This window comes from Podarcis filfolensis (genome assembly GCF_964270895.1).
Source record: "Podarcis filfolensis genome assembly, chromosome: 10".
Taxonomy (NCBI): domain Eukaryota; kingdom Metazoa; phylum Chordata; class Lepidosauria; order Squamata; family Lacertidae; genus Podarcis; species Podarcis filfolensis.
Window position 1 is genome coordinate 47,889,488 of NC_139612.1, and position 21,262 is coordinate 47,910,749.

The following is a 21,262-nucleotide window of genomic DNA, read 5'->3' on the forward strand; positions in this document are numbered from 1 at the left end:
CTGTGTAGGCCCCGGACCTGTGTCTGGACAGAGCAGTGGGATGGATGAGGGAAAATAAACAGGGCTTGAATCCTAACTGGTCCACTGCCTGCCCTGGATGGGGTTGCACTTTCTGTGAAGGAGCTCTTTGGGCAAGGTAGCCATAGTTGCTAGAAGTGTCTTTTCCAGCTGAGCCTGAACTTTGACTGTTTCTAACGCAGGAGAGGCTGGCCACAATAGTCCAGGCATTGGTGACATCAAGACTGGATGACTGCAGTGCACTTTATGTGGGCTTCCCTTGAGCTTGACCCAGAAAAAGCAGTTAGTGCAAAATGTTGCAGCACAATTGCTGACAGAAGGGAGGCCTTGTCAGCATGTAACACCTCTGTTCAGAAATCTGTACTGGCTGACGATATGCTACTGGGTGCAGAGGTGGAACTAGCTCCTCCGGCACCCACAGCGGCCCACGGGGGCAGGGCTAGCCGCCCACGCGGTGCATCTGCGGCGGCACGAGTCCCAGGAGTTGTGCTGGTAGTGGGGAGCATCCCAGGGGGGGTGCTGTCCGTGGCGATGTCACCCCCCTATGGCACCCGGGGCGGACCACCCCCACTGCCCCCACCGCCCTCATCTTTTTCCACTACTGACTGTGTCAAGTTCAGGATGTTACCATTGCTATGTAAAGCCTTTAATGTATTGGGAACAGTTTACTTGCAGGAATACCTCACCCTACATGTGCCCATTTGACCGCTTTGATCTACAGAACTGGCGCTGTCACATGTGCCGCATGAGACTCGTTCTGCAGTTGTAAGAAATTGATCTTTAGGTGTGGAAGCACCTGCTCTTGGAACTCCCCACCAATTGAAATCAGGCAGGCCCTTCACTGAACATTTTTCAGCACCTGCTTAAATTATCTTTTTGTTTAGCAAGCCTATCCAGGCATGTAGATGTTTCCACATTTTAATTTCTTCTATTGTTAATTTTAATTATTTTAAATGTTTTTTGGTGGGGGGGATTATCAATGCTTTTAATCACATAGAGGTTTATTGCACTCAGGTAAAGGTAAAGGTACCCCTGACCGTTAGGTCCAGTCGCGTATGATTCTGGGGTTGCGCCCTCATCTCACTCTATAGGCCGAGGGAGCCGACGTTTGTCCGCAGACAGCTTCCGGGTCATGTGGCCAGAATGACTAAGCTGCTTCTGGCGAACCAGAGCAGTGCACAGAAACACTGTTTACCTTCACACCGGAGCGGTACCTATTTATCTACTTGCACTTTGACCTGCTTTTGTACTGCTAGGTGGGCAGGAGCTGGGACCAAGCAACAGGAGCTCACCCCATCGCGGGGATTCGAACTGCCGACCTTCCTATCGGCAAGCCCTAGGCTCTGTGGTTTAGACCACAGCGCCACCCGCGTCCCCTTTATTGTACTCAAACCTTATATAAATTTTGTTAAATGAATTAAAATAAATTAAAAAATCCATTTGTTTTCTCCATTTGCTAGGGAGGGATCTCTGACATGTTTCTTCTGGTTCGCCCTTCAAGTCCCCAAAGGGCAGCACAAGGAGATGACTGCAGAGAAAGTGAATGCCACGCTCTACAAAGAGCTTCTTGGCAGCATCGATGGAACAGGACACCTCTCATACCAGACGGAATACAAGGTTGACCCAGAATCCTTGGTTTTGCTAGGTGAGTACTAATCGCATATGTGCAGTTTCTACTCCCAAGAAGGAAGAGCTGCCTATGATACCTATATAGTCTGAAAAAAAGATTGCCTGACTCCACAGAAGAAAAAGATGAGAAGAAACACAGGGTGGAGTGAGTGTGTCTGTAAACAGCATAGGATGCTGACAATATAAGACCAAGAAAGGAAAGTTGCAGTGAGATGGATCCAGACTTAGTCATGCTTGGATTAGAGCAGATGAAATCATGAGTAACTTAAATCCCATTTATTTCAGTGGGTCTACTCTAGGGATAAGGGAGAAATTCAGTTTGTATTTTAATGTAGTCCTATCGAATGTGCACTTCCCAAAACAATGCTTGAACTGAAACACAACTATCCGTCAAAGTTTCCACTTTTCCAAATTTGGCTTTGTACTTCTCCAACCAAATAACTGTGAGCAATAATGTGTATGTTGCCGGGGGGGGGAGGAGTGTGAATTAAAATGTACCAAAAAAGCATTATATGAAGGGGAAATGCTTGCAAATTTGTATCGTAGGAGATATGCACACTAAAATGCTGGTGGACTTCCGTGAGGATTCTTAACAAATTTGCAAATGGATGTGGAAATGTGGCAAAACTGAACTTAAAACTGGAAATATGAGAAAGCAGATTTGACAAATTCTTCAATTTCTCATCTAAGCATAACTGAGTCTACATCCAACCCAATGTCTCCCCTTTTCGAAAGGAATGCTTTCTGAAGATTTATAAATCTTCCTCAAAAAAAGCATGTAATAGAAGTCCTAATTTTTATAACAACCACCACCAATGGTGTCACAGTGCTTAAAACTAATAGTATACATTCCAGCCAAAAATGACTCTTCAAAGTTCCATTGACCCAAGTGGCAAAGTTATGTAAGTTTTCCTTCTTTATCTGAACAGCTGATTATCTGGCTGCATCCTGGGCCACTTGGAAAAATGCAGATGTACTATATATTTCATACCTTATCCAGCAGAAGTATCCCCTCTTTGCTGGAGATAGTATCCCATTCCCAGATCTTTGCATGCTAAAATCTTAACCCTCCAAACAGATGGTCAGCATTGTCCGCTTCTCAGTGATCAGCTGGCTGTCACATCTGATCAGCCATCTTTTAGAGGCATGAGTAGGAAACTTGTAGCCCTCCAGATGCAGTAGGATTCCAAATCCCATCAGTCCCAGGCAACAGGGACAGTCTGCAGGGATGGTGGGAGCTGTAGCTCAACAACATCTGGAAAGCCACAAGTTCTGTTACTTAGAGGATATGCACAGGACCTAATCTATCATGGATAATGGCAGGTGCAGATCAGCTTGCTAGATGTAGCAATTAAAAAGAACAAGTACCACCCACAATGGAAACCTGTTCCCAAGACTAAATCGCACTTGCTGGCAGATAGACTTTAAACATCCCCATAAACATTCCCCCCCTCCACTGCATTGCATTGCACCTGACAGCAAACTTACGTCTCAAACTCTCTTTCAACAGTTTTGCCTTCCTCTTGTTACAGTATACCTTGCAATGTTCCCTGTGGAAAAGTTGGCTGTGTTTTTCCAGTATGTGTTTATTCACTCTCACTTCTACACTGCTGGTGAAACACTTATTCCCTCTTTTCAGAGAATGCAGAAAATTCCAGGGAGTTTTAGTATTTAGCGGTGGGAAGAGTTGGGATTTGAACAAAATATTCTCGGAATCATCTTGAATTAAAACTTGGCTTGTTTGCAAAAACAAAACAAAAGCCCATGACAAACAGTTAAATGAAATAAAGCTGATGCATTTGCACTACAACTCTAATATTTGCCTGTTTTTACAGTCTTTCCTATTTCAGTGCATTGTGCCTGCCCATAAAACTGGCCGTATTATTAGCTCTTTGTATATTAGATGCTTGCCCCTTTTGCCATTGAACATGTCAATGAATGGATTTTGGTTTCTAATTTCTCTACCTCACCGCTGGCAAAAATGTTAAATGAGACCAACTCTATATGCTTCCGAAAATCTCCCTGCTAAGAAATTGCCATCATTCATCATTACCTTTTATTTACAGTTTTTTCCATTCCTGAGGCATTCTGCGTGACGCTGCTCAGCTCTAAGTAATTTGTGTATTATAATTTTGCAAATTACACTTAGCAAAGAGCGGAAGGACACATTTCAACCTATCTAAATGACAAAGGCTATGCCCTGGCATCATCAAGTCTCAAACCCACTGTCAAATCTCGGTGGGATTACAATAGATTATGTTATCTGGAGCTTCTGAATAATCTTCAGTTTCCATCACATAGCTACCTGCCATATTGGGCTCAGACTTACTGGTGCATCCATTTTGCACAATACACTGAACGCAAAATGTTTTATATTAAAAAGTGAGGCAAAATAATTGCGCACGGGCAACAGAAAATGCGTAAGGCTGTAATGCCCCCCCCCCCGCAACACTTTTAGGATGAACCATATAAAGCCTTTAAAGCCAAATTACCCTGCATCTTTTGCCTGACAGTATGTTTCTGCATTCGTTATACTCGTTCTTTATATCTTTCTGTTCAAGTGCTTCAATCCAGCTTCTTATAAAAGCAGAAGTGAGTAAGACATAGATGTACTTTCCTTTGTTCCGTATGTCTGTGGCTTTTACATAAGAATCCCATGCAAGCCACTTGGATGTTTCAGTGCTGCTGAGAATTTAATATGTTCAAGGCTGAACATGTCAGCCTTCCACCTAAGCTGCTTCCCTCTGTTCTCTATAGCGTAAAGATGCCTGCCGTTTCAGGCCAGTCGCCCATCTAGTCAAGTTTCCTGTTCTCACAGTGGCAAACTGGATCCCTATGGGAAGTCCACAAGCAGGGGCCAAGCATGCTCTCCCTTCCAGTGGTTTCCTGCAACTGATTCTCACATCGGTGTAGCGCGGGAAGGGAGCAGAGGGGCAGTGGCCCTGGGCACAAAAGTATGAGAGGCATACAACCAGGCTGAGCTCCTACCGCCTTCCAGAGCCATGGGAGGGCAAGCCACACCCGGCCTGGGCCTTCGGGGCTGGGGCGGTGCCTCCTTCTCCACATGGCCAGTCAAGGGACTCTGACTTGCGACCTCCTCCTGGGCTGGCCAATGAGGTTAGACCAGCTCGCCCTTTCCTCCACACTGGCTCCTCCACCGCCATGCCTCCACCCCAGCTTCCCAGTCCACCAGAGGGGCATAACACTTGCCCCACCCTGGGTGCTGGCAACCCATACTTTCAGAGTCAGGTGCATGCACACAGAAGCTTATACCAAGAACAAACTTAGTTGGTCCCTAAGGTGCTACTGGACAATTATTTTATTCTTTTATATATTTCCACTTTCAGAGTATACAAGCTTACCGTATTGGCCCGAATATAAGCTGCACCTGAATATAAGCTGCAGCTTTAAAATTCGGGGGGGGGGGGGGAGAGAGAAAAAAGAAGACAATATCCAAATACAAGCCGCTCCCTTAAAATTCTGCAGGCACTCACACCTGTTTCGTTTTACCATATGTCTATTTCAGCAGCGATATTGTAAAAGCCACTTTAGGTAAGGTCACAAATTTAAGCCGTGCTTTAACTTTTCACAGACAGAGTTTGGAAAAAAAATCAGGCCAATACGGTACTTATAAAGCACATTCCCCACCCCCTAAAGAATCATGGGAGCTGTGGTTTACCCCTCACAGAGCTGCGATTCCCATAACCCTTAATAAACTACAATTTCCAGGATTCTTGGGGTGTGTACCTTAAATACATGGTGTATACACAGTCATTTTCTGCTTTGCTACCTGTATTAAGGCCATCAGTTTGCTTGGTGCCGTGCACACTGGTGGTACTGTATAAATAACAACAATAATACTTCCCTCTAATTGGAGATAATCATTGCTTTCCTTCCATGCTAAGTGCAGAGAGGCGTGATTCATTATTTAATGGGTAACTGTAAAGACTTTTGTACCTCAGAAGGAAGCCTCGCTATGATAATTGTCGTATTACATGGTATGGTGACAAATTCTTTTAAAGCTTTTAAGAGCTTCTTAACTGGAGGGATTTGTCCTGCATTAACTCTCCTGATTTTGTTTGATTTGTTAAAAATCAAGATCAGATTGTCTTTTTTAAAAAAATACTAACTAGGTTCTGAAATAAATTCTAACCATATAAATGTTGGTTCAAAAAAAATTCTTTGAGACAAAATAGGTTTAGGAATGAACCTATTAAAAGGAAATAGATTCAGAAATATATATTTAAGTGAAAAGTTTTGTAGACTTTTTGTTGCTATTTATTTTGTGTTTGGTTTAAGGAGAGAATTGCTTTAGATAAGATAAATGAATTCTCTGGATTCCCAGATCCATGTGTGAGGCAAGTACTCTTTGCTGGGGGACACGGGTGGTGCTGTGGGTTAAACCACAGAGCCTAGGACTTGCCGATCAGAAGGTCAGTGGTTTGAATCCCTACGACGGGGTAAGCTCCCTGCTCCTGCCAACCTAGCAGCTCAAAAGGACGTCAAAGTCCAAATAGATAAATAGGTACCACTCCAGCGGGAAGGTAAACGGCATTTCTGTGTGCTGCTCTGGTTTGCCAGAAGCGGCTTAGTCATGCTGGCCACATGACCCGGAAGCTGTACGCCGGCTCCCTTGGCCAATAAAGCGAGATGAGCACCGCAACCCCAGAGTCAGCCACGACTGGACCTAATGGTCAGGGGTCCCTTTACCTTTACTCTTTGCTGAAAGAGCCCCAGCAAAGATTTAAAATCATGAAACATGCAGCAAAAGTGGAAATGTAGGCTTAGACTTTTAAAATATCCCCTTTTAAGTTGCTTCCAAAGTTCCCCACTTCCCTTATCATAGAAAGAGACCTCACGCTTGATGAGTTAAAAATGGTTTACTTACAAACTCTTCAAAGGTCAGATTCATGTGCTTTCCCATACAGCAGCAAGAAAAGACAGGCAGTTTAACTTAGTTTCAAAATAGTAAGAATTTCTAAATTATTTGTATAAAAACACAAAGATGGCTGCAGCATCCAGCTTAGAACTCCTTTACTGGTAGGGTTCACATCATGGTGGAAGAAAAAAGAACGAAGTGTTTGGTAACCCTTGCTCCCAAGGTGTGGGGTTGTGGCCTGGCTAAGCCTGGCAGACAGCTTACTCTATGGTCTTAAGCCCTTAATGTGTTTATTAGAGTTAAGCATGTTGGTTACAGGAATCTGATTTATCCCAGTTTTTTTAAAAAAATTATTTTAATCAGTTTAATGTGCAAATGGGATGGAACACATGTGAAAGTGACTTGGACTGAGATTAGTCGGCTCCATCTAGCCCTAGACTGAAGGCTACCAGTTTAAAGTGCACTTTTGTGGATGTAGGATTGATTGGAAAGAATGAATTATTAATATATTTAGGACTGCCAATTCCAGCTCTGTAATCCCTTTGACTTTCATATGGAAATGGAGCGTTGTGAGACTGCAATTAGGATAAAGCACTGTGTTGGGTGCAATGTGGGATCACAATGGCCTTTCCACTTCCACTTCTTTGCACAAGTGGAATAATTCAGCATTGCTAAAGTGTTCTAGTCTGGAAGCACCTACAAAGTACAAGAATATTTCCTCTCCATTTCCTCCCCTCTAAAGACTGATATCTGGGTGTATTCCCACCCACCATTCCACTTCTTTTGACTCATCTCTATTCTTACAAAGCTGTAAAGGGGGAAAACAAAACCCAACAGCTTAATTGTCTTTTGCTTTGCTTTCCCTTGTCAAAGCCATCTGACATTAAAGAACAGCTCAGTGTCTCTTCCATTGTACATCACTCCCCCCAGCTTGTTTTTCTTCCCACATCCTCCCCGCCTCTTGTTTCCTCCCCTGCATATTCAGTTCAGTGGGAATACTTGTAGTAGAGATTTCTGAAAAAGGCATTCGATAGCTTAAAGCGTCCTCTTGATGACTGATCCCTTTGAATGACAGCATCCCCACCCACACCCACCCCAATTTTGATACCATTTAGCCCTGATTCAGGAAATGTCTATAGTTCAGTGGCAGAGCTTTGCATGCACAAGGTCCCAGGTTCAATCCCTGGTGTCTCTATGTAGGACTGGGATAGACCTTTGCCTGAAGCCCTGGAAAGCTGCTGCTAGTCAATGTAAACAATCAGTAGCGTTTCCAGGGGGGGACAGTGGCCCCAGGTGCATTTGGGGGAGGGGAGGACATTTTGCTCCTTGCCTCCCTGCCTGTCCCATGCCATTGGGTTGGAACCAGAAGCCTTGAATCTCCTTTTCTGGTGCATGCAGGAGGAGAGAAAAAGGGGGTGCTTGAGCAGGCAGACTCATACATATAGTGCTGAACCAGTGCCAGATTTACGTATACGCTAAACAAGCTATAGCTTAGGGGCCCACTCTCTTGGGGGCCCCAAAAAATATACTTCTTCTTAATTGTATTTCACTATTAATATACTTCCTTTTAATTGTATTTCAGTTCAATAATTACTTTGATAAAATACATGTTTTTTTATGTGCAAATGGCTTTAGATACCTATTAGGTCCATAAATTACCATATAGCATATATTCAACACAAAAAACAGTGACAATTTTTTTGTTGACAAAGGACAGCTGGACATATAAAGGTCCCCATTACCTTCAGTAGCTTAGGGCCTCATCAAATCTAAATCTGGCCCTGTGCTGAACTATGGTTTGGCATTCTATTCAACCAATTATTGATAATGGGAAGGGGGGAACGATTTATGGTGTGTATGGTGCAACATGAAAAATGGAAGCTGGGCATGAATGGAGTGGATCTTTCTAGCCTTTTTAAGTTTTTAGTTTTTGGTCTTGCCCGATCTCATGTGGTTTTGTTTTTTTTCTTTGTGTGTGTTTTTTCTAACAGAATCCAGTGTGAAAGACATAAAAGTCCTGAAATCCACATTGGGTAGGCTGTTTATTTCTCCCTTATTTTATGTTTCTTGCATTGAAGTGTGTGAGAGGAGTTTATTTTAAAAAATCCATAAACCAATGTGACATTTTATCTCTTGAATTTATATCCCGCCCTTCTTCTCAAAGGAGCTCAGGGTGGCAAACAAGTGATTAAACAATAAAAATATTTTGAAAACAGCAGGAACTAATAGCACTCGGCCTCATTTTCGTAGGTTGCATTCTTATATATTGTTATTGTCCTTTGTTTTGTGGGTGGATTTTTAATCTGATTCTTCTGAGCATCTTTGGGTTTACCTTCAGTAGGGAAAGGTATCATTGTGGTTGGTCCTTGTCCTCATGCATTGATTCTGTTTTTAATACCTCTAACATCAGCATAGACTTGGAGTTTGCTGTGGGTATGCAATGTGTGAAATACACATGCCTTTTTTAAAAAGCAAATGAGGAACGTCTACTTGTCTTAAAGAATATTTTTATGAGCACTTGTCATTTGTGTGTATGCATGTGGATGTTGGATGTCACACTAAACCATAGTTTAGCGTAGTGTAAATTGATCTAGCCTTCTTCCAGGCTTCTGAGCTCCTCACTCCCCTTCCCATCTCTTGCAGGACTGAGAGAAAGAGCTCAGAAGCTTTCATTTCCACTTTTGCTGAACCACAACTTACCATGTTGTCCAAGCTGGGAACCATGGTTAATAATAAATATAGCTAGTTTAAACAAGCCTGCTTCAGAAACTACCCTTCAAAGTGGTCTTGTTTTAAACTAACAATTGTTAATGCTAACCACAGTTTCACTCCAGATTACACAACAGAACCATGGTTAATTAAAAGGAAAATCTCCCCAAAGGAGGAGGGAGCATCCAAACCTGGGAGGAGGCTAGGCTTGTTAACATCATGCTAAACCATGGTTAAGCTGACATCCACAGGTTGTCTTTGCCCATGTATATGTATATGTCTTCGGGGGTTTTTAACATTTGTGCTTATACTCCAGAGTGGGGAACTGGATCTAGCTGCTGGCCAAGATTCCTAAATCCCCCAGCCTGGTGGGTGGGAGCAGCCACCTGTCTCTCACCTGATCATAATGACATAAAGTATAATACATATGCTTTGAAATAGCTACTTATTACTTTTACTATCTTGTAATTTTATTCTCCCTGTTCCTATGACTGTTTTATTAGTGCTTTAAACTTAAAAAATGTAAAATGCAAAAGATGTTTAAAAAATACTTTTGACAGTGCACTTTTAAAATGTCATTTTGTAATGAAACAGTTCGGAAATGAGCAGAAATGAAGAGCACCATTGGGTCAAAGCAAAGCATTTTTTTAATAACAATTCTGTTGATTTCAATCAGAGATTTAAGCATATCTTTCACCTTTTTCCATTGGGACAAAAGGACTTGAGCACAGTTTTTGGGGTGACAAGGACTGAGATGGCTAGCAATGCTTTAAAGAGAGAGAGTGGTGCCACTGAAGAACCAGACTGGTTACTAAATTTTGATCGCATCAAAAGAACCTGGAGGAATGCAGAATGCAAACCCCTCCTATGTTACTTCACAGGCTGCAATCCTACAGAACACTCACTTTCTTCAGAGTGAGCACCATTGAACTCAATGGGGCTTAATTCTGAGTAGGCATGTCAGTGGTGGTGCTGTAAGACCCCTTTTCTACAAGACAACTCCCCCCCTTCAGTCTAGTGGGACGCTCTGCAGTTTTGTTTCTCTTTGTAGGTTGCTACAGGTACAGCTACATCAGGGAAGATGCTGTGCTCAAGCTGAGGGGCCCGGACTACCTTGCCTCTAGCTGCCTCTGGCATCTCCATGGCCCCAAAGGCCACATGATCAAGCTGCGCCTGGAATGGACCCTCTCCGAATGCAGAGACCGACTGGCCATGTATGACGCAGCAGGACCTCTGGAAAAGCGACTCATCACTTCGTAGGTAGCTTTGATGCCATAGAAGCGTGAATGGCAAAAGATGGGGCCACGGGGCTGCTTTGCGCATCACAGTAAAGCCGTGTTTAATGGCTTATACTGAATGAGCACATAGCAACGTGGCACGACCGTCTTGGCTTGGGGCTCATCCACACTTCTGCAAAACATGGGTCCAAGAGATTTTCCAGTTGCCCGATGCTTTCTAGCCATGGATCCAAGCGGGGTTTTGTTTTGTTTTTTGTCCCACTGCTTTTCTCAGGAAAACTCACTATGTATTGCTGAATCGGAACAATCACCAATCTACAGAGAAACTGATTTGTTCCAATTCAGCAGTGAACTGAGAGTGGGACAAGCAGAAGTGTGTATGAGCCCTTGGCTGGTGTAATGTTTGAGTGGGAAATGGTGGTTCATTTCGCTGAAACATGCCAGAGTTGGGAAGCCCAAAACAATGGCTTTTTTGGAGCAAAAGGAATCACAATTTCTGCATTAGACATAACAGTAAGCCAAGGGTCATGGCCTGGTTTCCACATTAGCACTAGGGTAATATGACCAGAACTTTTGGAAAACATTCAGGAAAACTTTCTGACAGCAAGAGCTGTTCGGCAGTGGAACAGACTCCCACAAGAGGTTGTGGACTCTCCTTCCCTGGAGGTTTTTAAGCGGAAGTTGGATGGCCATCTGTCATGGATGCTTTAGCTGAGAGCCCTGCATTGCAGGGGGTTGAACTAGATGCCCCTTGGGGTCCCATCAATCTCTATGATTCTGCAAATACAAAACCCACTTTAAAAAAAACACATACACAGGCATGTTCTTTAAAAAACGTTTCTAGCCGTCCTGGTGATTAAGGGCTTATCCATACTTCCTCTTGTACCACTGCTTTCCCCCACAGAAAGCTGCTCTTTAGTGCTCAATCAGAGCAAACAGCAATTGGGGGTTTTCCCCAAAGTGGGTTTTCCCTTGGAAAGGAGCTAGGCAAGGGAGAAACTGCTCAGACCCATGCTTTCTAGCCACAGCACAAGTGGAAATGTAGATGAGTCCTCATCTCCCCCCTTCGAAGTCCCTTCGTTTTCTCTCTGCCCTTTCCCACCTTGTCAATACACTCATCTCCTCTGTTTTCACCCTCTGCCCCAGGCTGTATGGCTGCAGCCGCCAGGAGCCTGTGGTGGAGGTCCTGTCTTCAGGCCCCGTCATGTCTGTGGTGTGGAAGAAGGGGATGTACAGCTACTATGATCCTTTCATACTCTCTGCACAGGCTGTGCCCTTTGAAGGTGAGGAAGGATCCCAAGAGGTCTGGAAAGAAAAAAGAAGATGCAAACCCTTCACTTCCTTTGCCAAACATCACTCATCATAGATATAGATATTTATTACAATTTCAGCAGCCAACACCATATCTGAGATGTAGAGTAATTGCTATCTATTATGGAATGGAAGCTTTGCACAATAATTTGGCCCAATAATTCACTGATGTTTGGAAAGTAACTTAGACACTAAGATAAGAGCAACCTTTATATAAGAAGATGTAAGACAAATTTCCACCTTATACTAAAGCCAGAATCTGGGACAGAAGATTGCGCAGTAATTATCCATGCTGGCCTCTGGACAGGAGAAAGCTTAATACTTAGCACCACATCTACATAGTTCTAACACAGATGAGCCACAGAAAAGCATATCTCCTTCACATGCAAAAATATTCCAGGTTCATCTCCTGGCATTTCCAGTTAAAGTGATTTCACTTTAGGGCTGGGGAAGATCTGTGTGTGAGGAGCCAGTCATCACAGACGATACAAGGCTACATGACCCAGTGATCTGACTCTATATAAGGCAGCTTTGGGTGTTTACGCCATCACCACAGGGATTCTCTATCAAAGTTAGTATTAGGATATCCAAACAGCAACCTCTTAAATTATGGAGCGGGGAACTTGTGGCTCTCCAGATGTTGTTGGACTCCAATTCCCACCAGCCCCAACCAGTATGAGGGCCAGGTGTTGTCCACTGCTGTTCTAAGTAAAACTGCTCTGAGTGGTTCTCTATTTGCTAAAAAGAAAGTAAATGGACTTGAAGGTCCATAGCTTCTGATTTGCAAAGAAGTGAAAATGCCTCAGTCAAATGCACAGGCATGCTTCCCTGCCACACACAAACACATGTGCACATACACTGGCTATACAGAAAGGACTGTGTTAGCCAAAGAATTCCCTTATACCATGTCCAAACCATTGATCCAAGTTCCTCAATATTGTCTTCACTAACTGGCAGTGGCTCTCAAGTGTATCAGACAAGAGTCTTCCCTCAGGGCTACCAGGAGATCCCAGGGTCTGAATCTTCACCACTTCCTCTTGTTCATTGGATTGGACATCAGGGTCTGGAAATTGACAAGGTGCCTATAGGCAGTCCAAAAACACAATCAAGCATATATTTCCTCAGTATATATTCAATGTCAACATGAGGAAGCTCCTTGACATCTCCGAGATCTGTTATCAGTCTGCCATGCACAACTGCAGATTTGCTAAAAGGTAAAGGTAAAGGGACCCCTAACCATTAGGTCCAGTCGTGGCCGACTCTGGGGTTGCGGTGCTCACCTCGCTTTGTTGGCCGAGGGAGCCGGCGTACAGCTTCCGGGTCATGCTTCTGGCGAACCAGAGAGCGCACGGAAACGCCGTTTACCTTCCCGCCAAAGCGGTACCTATTTATCTACTTGCACTTTGACATGCTTTCGAACTGCTAGATAGGCAGGAGCAGGGACCGAGCAACGGGAGCTCAGCCCGTCGCAGGGATTCAAACCACCGACCTTCTGATCATCAAGCCCTAGGCTCTGTGGTTTAACCCACAGCGCCACTCGCATCCTGCAGATTTGCTAGCAACGGTTAAATCATTGCATCAACAGAAGAACTATAACTCATTTCTCCCTGAGACAAAGGACTGTCTAGTTTTATAGTGTTTCTATGAGCAGTCCCTTCCTCTGAGTGGGAAGTATAAACACGAGCAACATTTTTTTGAGTGACTCAGCTGGTGTCAGAATATTTCTGTCTTTTCAGCCTGCCAGATGAATCTAACGCTACGGGGAAGCCAGGAGATACAAGGGAACATCAGGACTCCGTATTACCCTAGTTACTATGCGCCCAATACGCAGTGCACTTGGCACATGACGGTGAGGTCTCCTTGTCCTTTGCTAGATGAAGATGGGCTGTGTGTGTTCTTCTGCAACAAAGCAATCAATTAAATTCTGTACCAAAAGAATTGCATTATGCACTTATTATTGTTATTGTTGTTACATTTGCACCGGGGTCCCTATCTTGAAGGATCGCACTCAGGGGAGTGTGCATGGCTCTCTTCCTGCAGGCTCAGATTTCATTCTCACAACCACCCTGTGAGGTTGTTTAGACTGAAAACTAGTGTGGCTGGCCAAAGGTCACTAGGTAAATGTAGATCTGAACCCAGATCTCCCTGCTTGCAGCCCTAATGTGTTCTCTTATTTTGCACACTTTAAAAAAAACAAAAAACTGAGCCTCTTGTTGAGGATACTATGTCTGCATGTGCTCATCTCTCTCCCCTTCTTCCCCTCATGCTTTGCTGATTCGATTCTGTATTCAAAGCCCCTTTACCTAGCGTTATGCAATTACGATAGTTAACGTCAGAGACGGGGAAGCTGTGGACCTACAGATGCTGCTGGACTCCAACTCCCATCAGCTCCAGCCAGCATGGCAAATGGTGGGGGATGATGGGAGTTGTAGTCCAACAAGTTCCCCATCCCTGGTTAACATGGACAACATCTCCATCTTTGCAGGTCCCATCTCTGGAATATGGAGTCGTCCTTTGGTTTGATGCTTACACTCTGAGGAGACAGAAGCATGACCTCCCATGTACCCAAGGGCAATGGACCATCCAGAACAGAAAGTAAGGAGATTGTGACGCTTTGCTATGGCTGTTTATGTCCCTTTCTTTGTGGACGCTCCAGCTCACTTTTTATTGGGTTGGAGTTATCTCCCGGACTTCTGCTTTTGTTCTTCCTGCTGCCCAACATTCAAAGAGGAATCTGCTGGGAAAGGTTCTCTCCACCTGTTCCTGCGACATCATATCCTCTGTGCTTTCACTTCTTCTAGCTCTGCGCTTTGAACACCCACCTGACAGGCAGAAATTCAAGAGGTGCAGCTCCCCCCCCCCATTTTCCCCACTATATCTCCATATCACTTGTTGTATTTCTGCCATAGTGTGGCTTTTAAGAGCCCTGGTCCTCTGGTTGCTTCTATATGAAGTGCATATGGAACAACCGTCCTGATTTGTTTTCACAAAGTTTGCATGGCAGTCATACGCAATCACCATCAACGGGTTGTTATCTTGAATTTTCCACTGTAGTTTCTGGTCACTTTTCTTACAGTAAAAAGTTATTTTTTTTGGGGGGGGAGAGGATTTATTGTGCAAGAAAACCTTGTTTAGCAGTTCCTATCTATTGCAATGTATTTGCTTTCTTTGTGGTGGGTTATAAAGGCACATTCTTATCGTGCAAGGAGCACATACTAGCAACTAGCCTGTGCAAAAGTGTGAGAGCCTGGAAGTGTCAGAAGAAAAGGTGGCATTCCTAATTTACTTGCAATCATAGCTGGAAAAAGGAGGTGCACCTACCCCAAGCATTTCCAGTTCCCTTGCTTTGGTAGGTGCATAAAGTAACTTGAGGACTCCTTCCATGTGGCTCAGTCCTAAAAGTTATCCAAACTTGAGATTTTATCCAAACTTGAGTTTAGACTCCCCAGCTTGTAATTCCTTCCTTCTATATTTTCAGAGGTATCATCACAATGAATATCCGTAGGGCACTCCTTTTTTCAGGGCTTCAGTTTCAAACCCACCTCCTGTTTTTGTTAAGCTGGCTACAACTAGTATCTGGCATCCTTGGCTAGTAATCAGGGTTCAAGTGCCCTGGCAGAGAACACTGCTAATGGCGTACCTCATCCTGCCCTCCTGCACCAGCTGGGTAGCTGGGTCTTAGAGATACACACTATTTTATTTCCCACAATGCCCTGGAACCTAAGGATCTGCCTTATACTGAATCAGACCATTGGTCTATCTAGTTCAATGTTGCATTGTCCGGCAGTGGCTCCCCAAAGTTTCACACAGGGAGTTTTCCCCAGCCCGAGCTGGAGATTGAACCTGCGACCTTCTGCATGCAAAGCAGATGCTCTCCTGCTGAGCTGCGGCCCTAGAACAATTCTTTATAGGGAATCAAAACAGCAAGCAGTTCAGTCGCCTGCTGCTGCCCACTGTGCCTGCCATTGGCTGCAACTATGCCTGCCCTACTAGGTTGGTGGTTCTACTGGAGCCAGTAGCAGATGGCATGGAGGGGCAGAGGTGCTCACCTGACCTCTGGCCAGTGATGTCATTGCTGCTTACTGGAAGGTAGAGGGGGGAGAACAAGAGGGAGGCAGTAGCAGTGATGAGGTCGATGCAGTGCAGTCCAGGATTCCTGCTGGTGCTTGCACCATGCTGACCTAGCTGACCTAGTGTCAGACTTGGGGAATCAGCTTCCTCCCCTGTGGCTGTAGATTAAACAAAAGGAACGAAAGGAACGCCTTACCAGTTAGAATCTTTAATAATCACAGTGAGAGAACAAAGGACACATCTCCAGGAATGGCGGTGCTCCCAATTAAGTGTCACCCTCCTCCTCCTCTCTGTCCCTATTAATCTACGTCACTCCTACGTCCTGCAATCTGAGCTTGTAGCCTCTGCGCTTTCTGTTCTGACACTTTCTGAGCTCTCTGTGATTTTGGAGAAGCGGGGTGGATACTACCCAGAGACTGTGAATCTGTTAACTCTCTCTTCTAGTGTTTCTTCTGCTAGCTGTTCCCCATCCAGTATGTTCCAGCTTCTGAACTATGCCCTTCTGCAAACCACTGTTCCAAATCTATACTGTCCTCCTGCTTCTGGGAAGATTCAGGATCAGGATCGGGGGTGGGGGGTGGCTCCCACCATTTTCCCTCAGTGCAGCCCTCCTCAGCACGGTCCCTGACACCTAGCTGCTCCCTTGTCCCTTCCCCTCTACCTCCCGGTAAGCAGCAGCACTGCAGATGAGCACTGCCGTCCCATTGCAGTGTCCACTGCTGACCAGCAAACTTAACTGGGGTGGGAGGCTCAAGCATGGACTCAGCCTTGAATGACCACTTTGCCAATGTCATAAGGCAGCACTATGGACTTTAGGATATTCTTCTGCCTGCTCTTCTTTTCATTTTAACCAGGTTGTGTGGCTTGCGGACTTTGCAGGCCTATGCTGAAAGGATCCCTGTCGTGTCCAGTGCTGGGGTCACCATCAACTTCACTTCTCAGAACTCCCTAACGGGGCCTGGAGTGCAAGCGGCTTACAGCCTATACAATCAGTCAGACCGTGAGTTCAAAACAAGCAGTTTAGCAGCTGATCAAAGTATTAGGGAGAAATGCCATCATACCCTGCTGTTGGATCTTTGCTGTCTTGAGGGGTGTGCATGCCTTACACTCAATGAGTGTTGCAATCTGTGTACCAGGCTGGGTACACAAATAATTCAGCTTTGAGGATTTGGCGAGCGCCCTGTTGCTATAAACATGCAATGCAGATAGAATTCAGAAAGGCTGCAGTCCTACCTTTCCTTCTCATGTCCCAGAACTTTATAACACTGATTTTGAAAACCTATACTCTGCCTGCCTCCAAATGGAACTTGAGGTGAGTTAGGAGCAGTAAAATAGAAAAATAATGCATGCAATATTTGAACTGACCTCTAACTTAGCATGCGGACAGCACAGTCCTATGCGTCTCTACTCAGAAGGTAGTCCCATTAAGTTCAGTGGGGCTGACTTACTCCCCAGGTAAGTGTGTAGGGTATTGTAGACTGAATGAACTAACATTATTTATTTTATTCATTTATTTTGTTTTAAAAAGCATGCCCCAGAGAGTTCCTTTGTTCTGTGAATGGGCTTTGTGTGCCAGCTTGTGACGGGATCAACGATTGCCCCAATGGATTAGATGAGAGAAACTGTGGTGCGTGGCTATTTACCTTTTTCATTCTCCTCCATTCACACTGTTAACTGCCCTTCCTTAGCAAATACCCCTCCAATCCGTCCTTGGCCAGTACTGTTGGTCAGCTAAACCCAAGATGGAACACTGGAGAAGGGAAGAAAGTTTCTAAGGCAGCCTTCCTGAACCTGGTATTCACCAGTTCTTTTTCACTCAAACTTCCATCTGGCCCAGTCAGCACAATGAATTTGTTCTAAGGAGTTAATCTACTCTGTTCAGAAAGCCTCTGTTTGTCATTTGTTCTCATTCATAGATTCAATCAGCATTAGAGATATTCCCTTGAATTTTCATTCTGTAACATTCTATTTGTTGAGGGAATATTTATTTATTGTTAAAGTATTGATACCCCGACTTTCAGCTTCTCAGTGGGGCTATGAGCACTAGTGCAAAGTGATTTCAAAAACTGATAATAAAAAACACACGCAAAAAATATACAAGCTGAAGCAGAGAGCAGCAGCAGGAACATTATTAAAAACAGCAAGTAACCATTGTAACACTAATAAAGGGCCCCTCCAGACTGGGGGTTCTGCAGTGTGGTATTGATGCAATCAAAGTGGCATAGTGGTGGGTTTATACTGGACTGCCAATGCATCATTCTGCTTTATTAGTTGTTCTGCAAGGCTTCCCCAAACTTGCTACATTATTTCACTATGGAGCAACAAAAGCAGGACAAAAAATAAACCAGAACATTTGCGATATAAAAAAGTTACAGAATTTCAGCAGGAAGTTATGAGACGTGCACTGATTGTAAATGTAGCCATATGTCCAAGTTGGAATTTTTGCAGGCACAAACAGTATTCAAAGTGGGATCGTGTATAACTGCCATCATGAGCACAGACCATCATGAATGCACAACAAAAAGCACAATGGGAGGGCCCCAAAATAAAATAATAATCTGCCCCACCTCTGCCCTTCTTCAGCTTGAAGACTCCCAACGCCCATCTCAGTCCCACTTCTCTTCTTGTGTTTTGAAATTTGCCAGTATGCCCTGCAAAATTCCAGTGTCAGGAAGACAGCACGTGTATCGAGTTCTCCAAGGTCTGTGATAAACACCTGGACTGCATCAATGGGAGTGATGAGCAACAATGTGATGAAGGTAATGGAGTCAGGCACCTACATTAAAATACCATTGGCGTCAACAGGGCAGTGTTAACACAGGATACTTATTTATCCTTCTGAATGTTATGTCAATGTCACTGCATTGTCAATAGTGATCTTCCTGCAGCAAATAGCTTCTTTGGGGATAAACAGCAGTTTCAGTGGGAAGATGACATGAGGATAACAAGTTAACCCTTTCCCTCCTGGATTGGGGGTTTCTCCCAGCTGCTTTTTTATAAAAACACATGGCCACTTCTAAGCATTTTAGTGTTTAGCTTTAAAAAAAAAAGTTTATAACATAACATATAGTTTGATCATACATTGTCCATAATGTCTCTGTAGTGTCTCCGTCATATCACTTGGCCAACCCCACCAACCCCAGTATTTACACCACCCATCATTTTGCTTCCCCCTGCCCCCCTACAGCTACCTATTCTGGCCAGAGAATTTTTGATTGGGCAAATTGGGGAGGGGGAGAAGTCAGGCATGTTGGCCTGTGCCTGAGGTCAAGGAGGGCTGTACCCCATTCCCCCCCTGAAAATATAGGCCACTTCACTATTTAATATTATGGGCCAATTGACCATGTAATTTCCAGTAGCAGTCAGGGGCCTGGGGCAATGCTGTTTATCTGACCTCATGTCACTGCTGTTACCATGGTGTGTGGTGAAGAGGAGGGGTAAGGTGGCAGTGAGGTCAGCATGGCGTAAGCAGAGCAGCAGGAGCACCATATAGGCTCCACCAATATAACCTCACCATTTCATCCTTCCTAATGATGGCAGTGGCGGGAGGTCAGGCAAGCAGTGCTGCATGCTAACCACTAACAGTCCGTATAGCACACTGCTGGTACCAGGCAAGCATTTTGGGCATAGAGAAAGTAGTTTTAGCAGTGGGTGGTATTCAGTGCTAGGCCTACTCAAAGTAGACCCATGGCATTTATATACACAACTTAGATCCATTAATTTTAATGGGTCTACTCTGTTTTAAACTTAGTTGAATACAACCCAGTAGAAATAACACTTCCCATTCCTTTCTACTTCCACAAATCTCTCCTTCCAGGAGTTCCCTGTGGACTTTTTACTTACCTGTGTGCCGATGGGAGCTGCGTGAAGAAACCCAACCCTCAGTGTGACTCAGTCCCTGACTGCAAAGATCGCTCTGATGAGATGCACTGTGGTGAGATGTTAATAGGAGAAGATCTGCTCTAGTTTAGTGTGGGTAGCCAAATCAGAGGAGACCCTTCTATTTATAGTGGTATTGGCAGAGGGGCTCTAAAAAAGATGATTCTGTCATGAGCTGAGCCTATGGGGCCTCTGCCCATACACACTAATCTGCAAATAAGTCCTATTGAACTTAATTGGGCAGGGATGGGGAACCTGTGGTTCTCCAGGTACTGTTGGACTACAGCTCCCATCATTCCTGACAACTGACCATGGTGTCTGGGGTTGATAGGAGTTGTAGTCCAATTATCTCTAGAGGTTCCCCCACCCCTGTAACAGGACTTACATTTGAATAGACATGCTTAGGACTATGCTGTTAAAGCAAGTATGACGAGCCTGTGTCCCTCCAGATGTTGATGTGCCAGGACTCTCGCTATCTCTGACCAGTGGCCATGCTGACTGGGCCTGATGAGAGCTGGAGTCCAGCAACATCTGGAGGGACACAGCTTTCCCATCCCTGTTAGCATCTCAGATGGTAATAATGATGTCTTGCTAATAGCGCTGTCAGGGTGGGCCTTCAGGGATGCGGCATATGCACTGCAGTTAAATACTCAGCTTGGAGATGATCCAAAATGCTTGGTTCACATTATGCTGAGGAACCATCCTTGGCTTTCTGCATCAATAGTATTTGTTTATAATAAGCACAAGGCGAACATGTTTGTCTGTCTTCTGAGGTGATGATTTACAGGAGGTGCCAAAAAAGATGGAGATGGCTGAACACAGAGAGCTCCAGTACTTGTTTTTTAAGGACTTCATTTTAAGTTGTTTCCCTCTTTCCTCAGACTGTGGATTGCAACCTGCACTGAACCGCATTGTGGGTGGTGCCCATTCTGTGGAAGGGGAGTGGCCATGGCAAGCTAGTCTCCAGGTGCGGGGTCACCATGTTTGTGGTGGGACACTGATTGCAGATCGCTGGGTGATCACCGCCGCTCACTGCTTCCTGGATGACAGGTGAATGGGGGTGATGGGGAAGGAGAGCTGGAACCTCTAGAAAGGATACAATCCAGGTAGTTCATTAGCCACCACTCAGATAAGCCTCCCATCTCTACCTGATGATGTTTGGGTCTACGTCTACTATGTTATTCTGTGCCTCCTTTATTTGACTCCAACATCCCCCAGGGTGAACCAGTCAGCTCAGAGTGCAACAGAATTCTCCAGCTAAGGAATTGTAATTGTAGACCTCTGCAGATAGGGGGCACACTGTTAATGGAAAAGGGCCACAGCCCAAAGGGACTCAAAGTTCACAGGTTCAATCCAGGGCATCTCCAGGTGAAAGGCTCAGGTAGCAAGTAAGGGGAATGGTCTTGAATCACTGCTGCCAGTCAGAACTGGTCGCCCACACTGTGAGAACTGGATGCCGGACTAGATGGGCCATTGGTGTGATCCAACAGGCTCGTCTTATCTTCTCAGTAGCAATGCTGAGCTAGGT

The 21,262-nt window shown here is 44.7% G+C and overlaps 1 protein-coding gene across 1 annotated transcript in view; it reads left to right on the forward strand.

Moving 5' to 3' along the window:
- Positions 1-21,262, forward strand: part of TMPRSS6 (transmembrane serine protease 6) — a 29,318-nt gene that overhangs the window by 5,660 nt on the left and 2,396 nt on the right. The window contains exons 5-15 of the mRNA XM_083573934.1: positions 1,479-1,663; positions 8,518-8,559; positions 10,287-10,491; positions 11,620-11,756; positions 13,521-13,633; positions 14,270-14,379; positions 16,710-16,855; positions 17,384-17,482; positions 18,501-18,614; positions 19,673-19,789; positions 20,616-20,784. Of these exons, the coding sequence (XP_083430060.1) occupies positions 1,479-1,663; positions 8,518-8,559; positions 10,287-10,491; positions 11,620-11,756; positions 13,521-13,633; positions 14,270-14,379; positions 16,710-16,855; positions 17,384-17,482; positions 18,501-18,614; positions 19,673-19,789; positions 20,616-20,784 (1,437 nt within the window). The remainder of the gene's footprint in view (positions 1-1,478; positions 1,664-8,517; positions 8,560-10,286; positions 10,492-11,619; positions 11,757-13,520; positions 13,634-14,269; positions 14,380-16,709; positions 16,856-17,383; positions 17,483-18,500; positions 18,615-19,672; positions 19,790-20,615; positions 20,785-21,262) is intronic.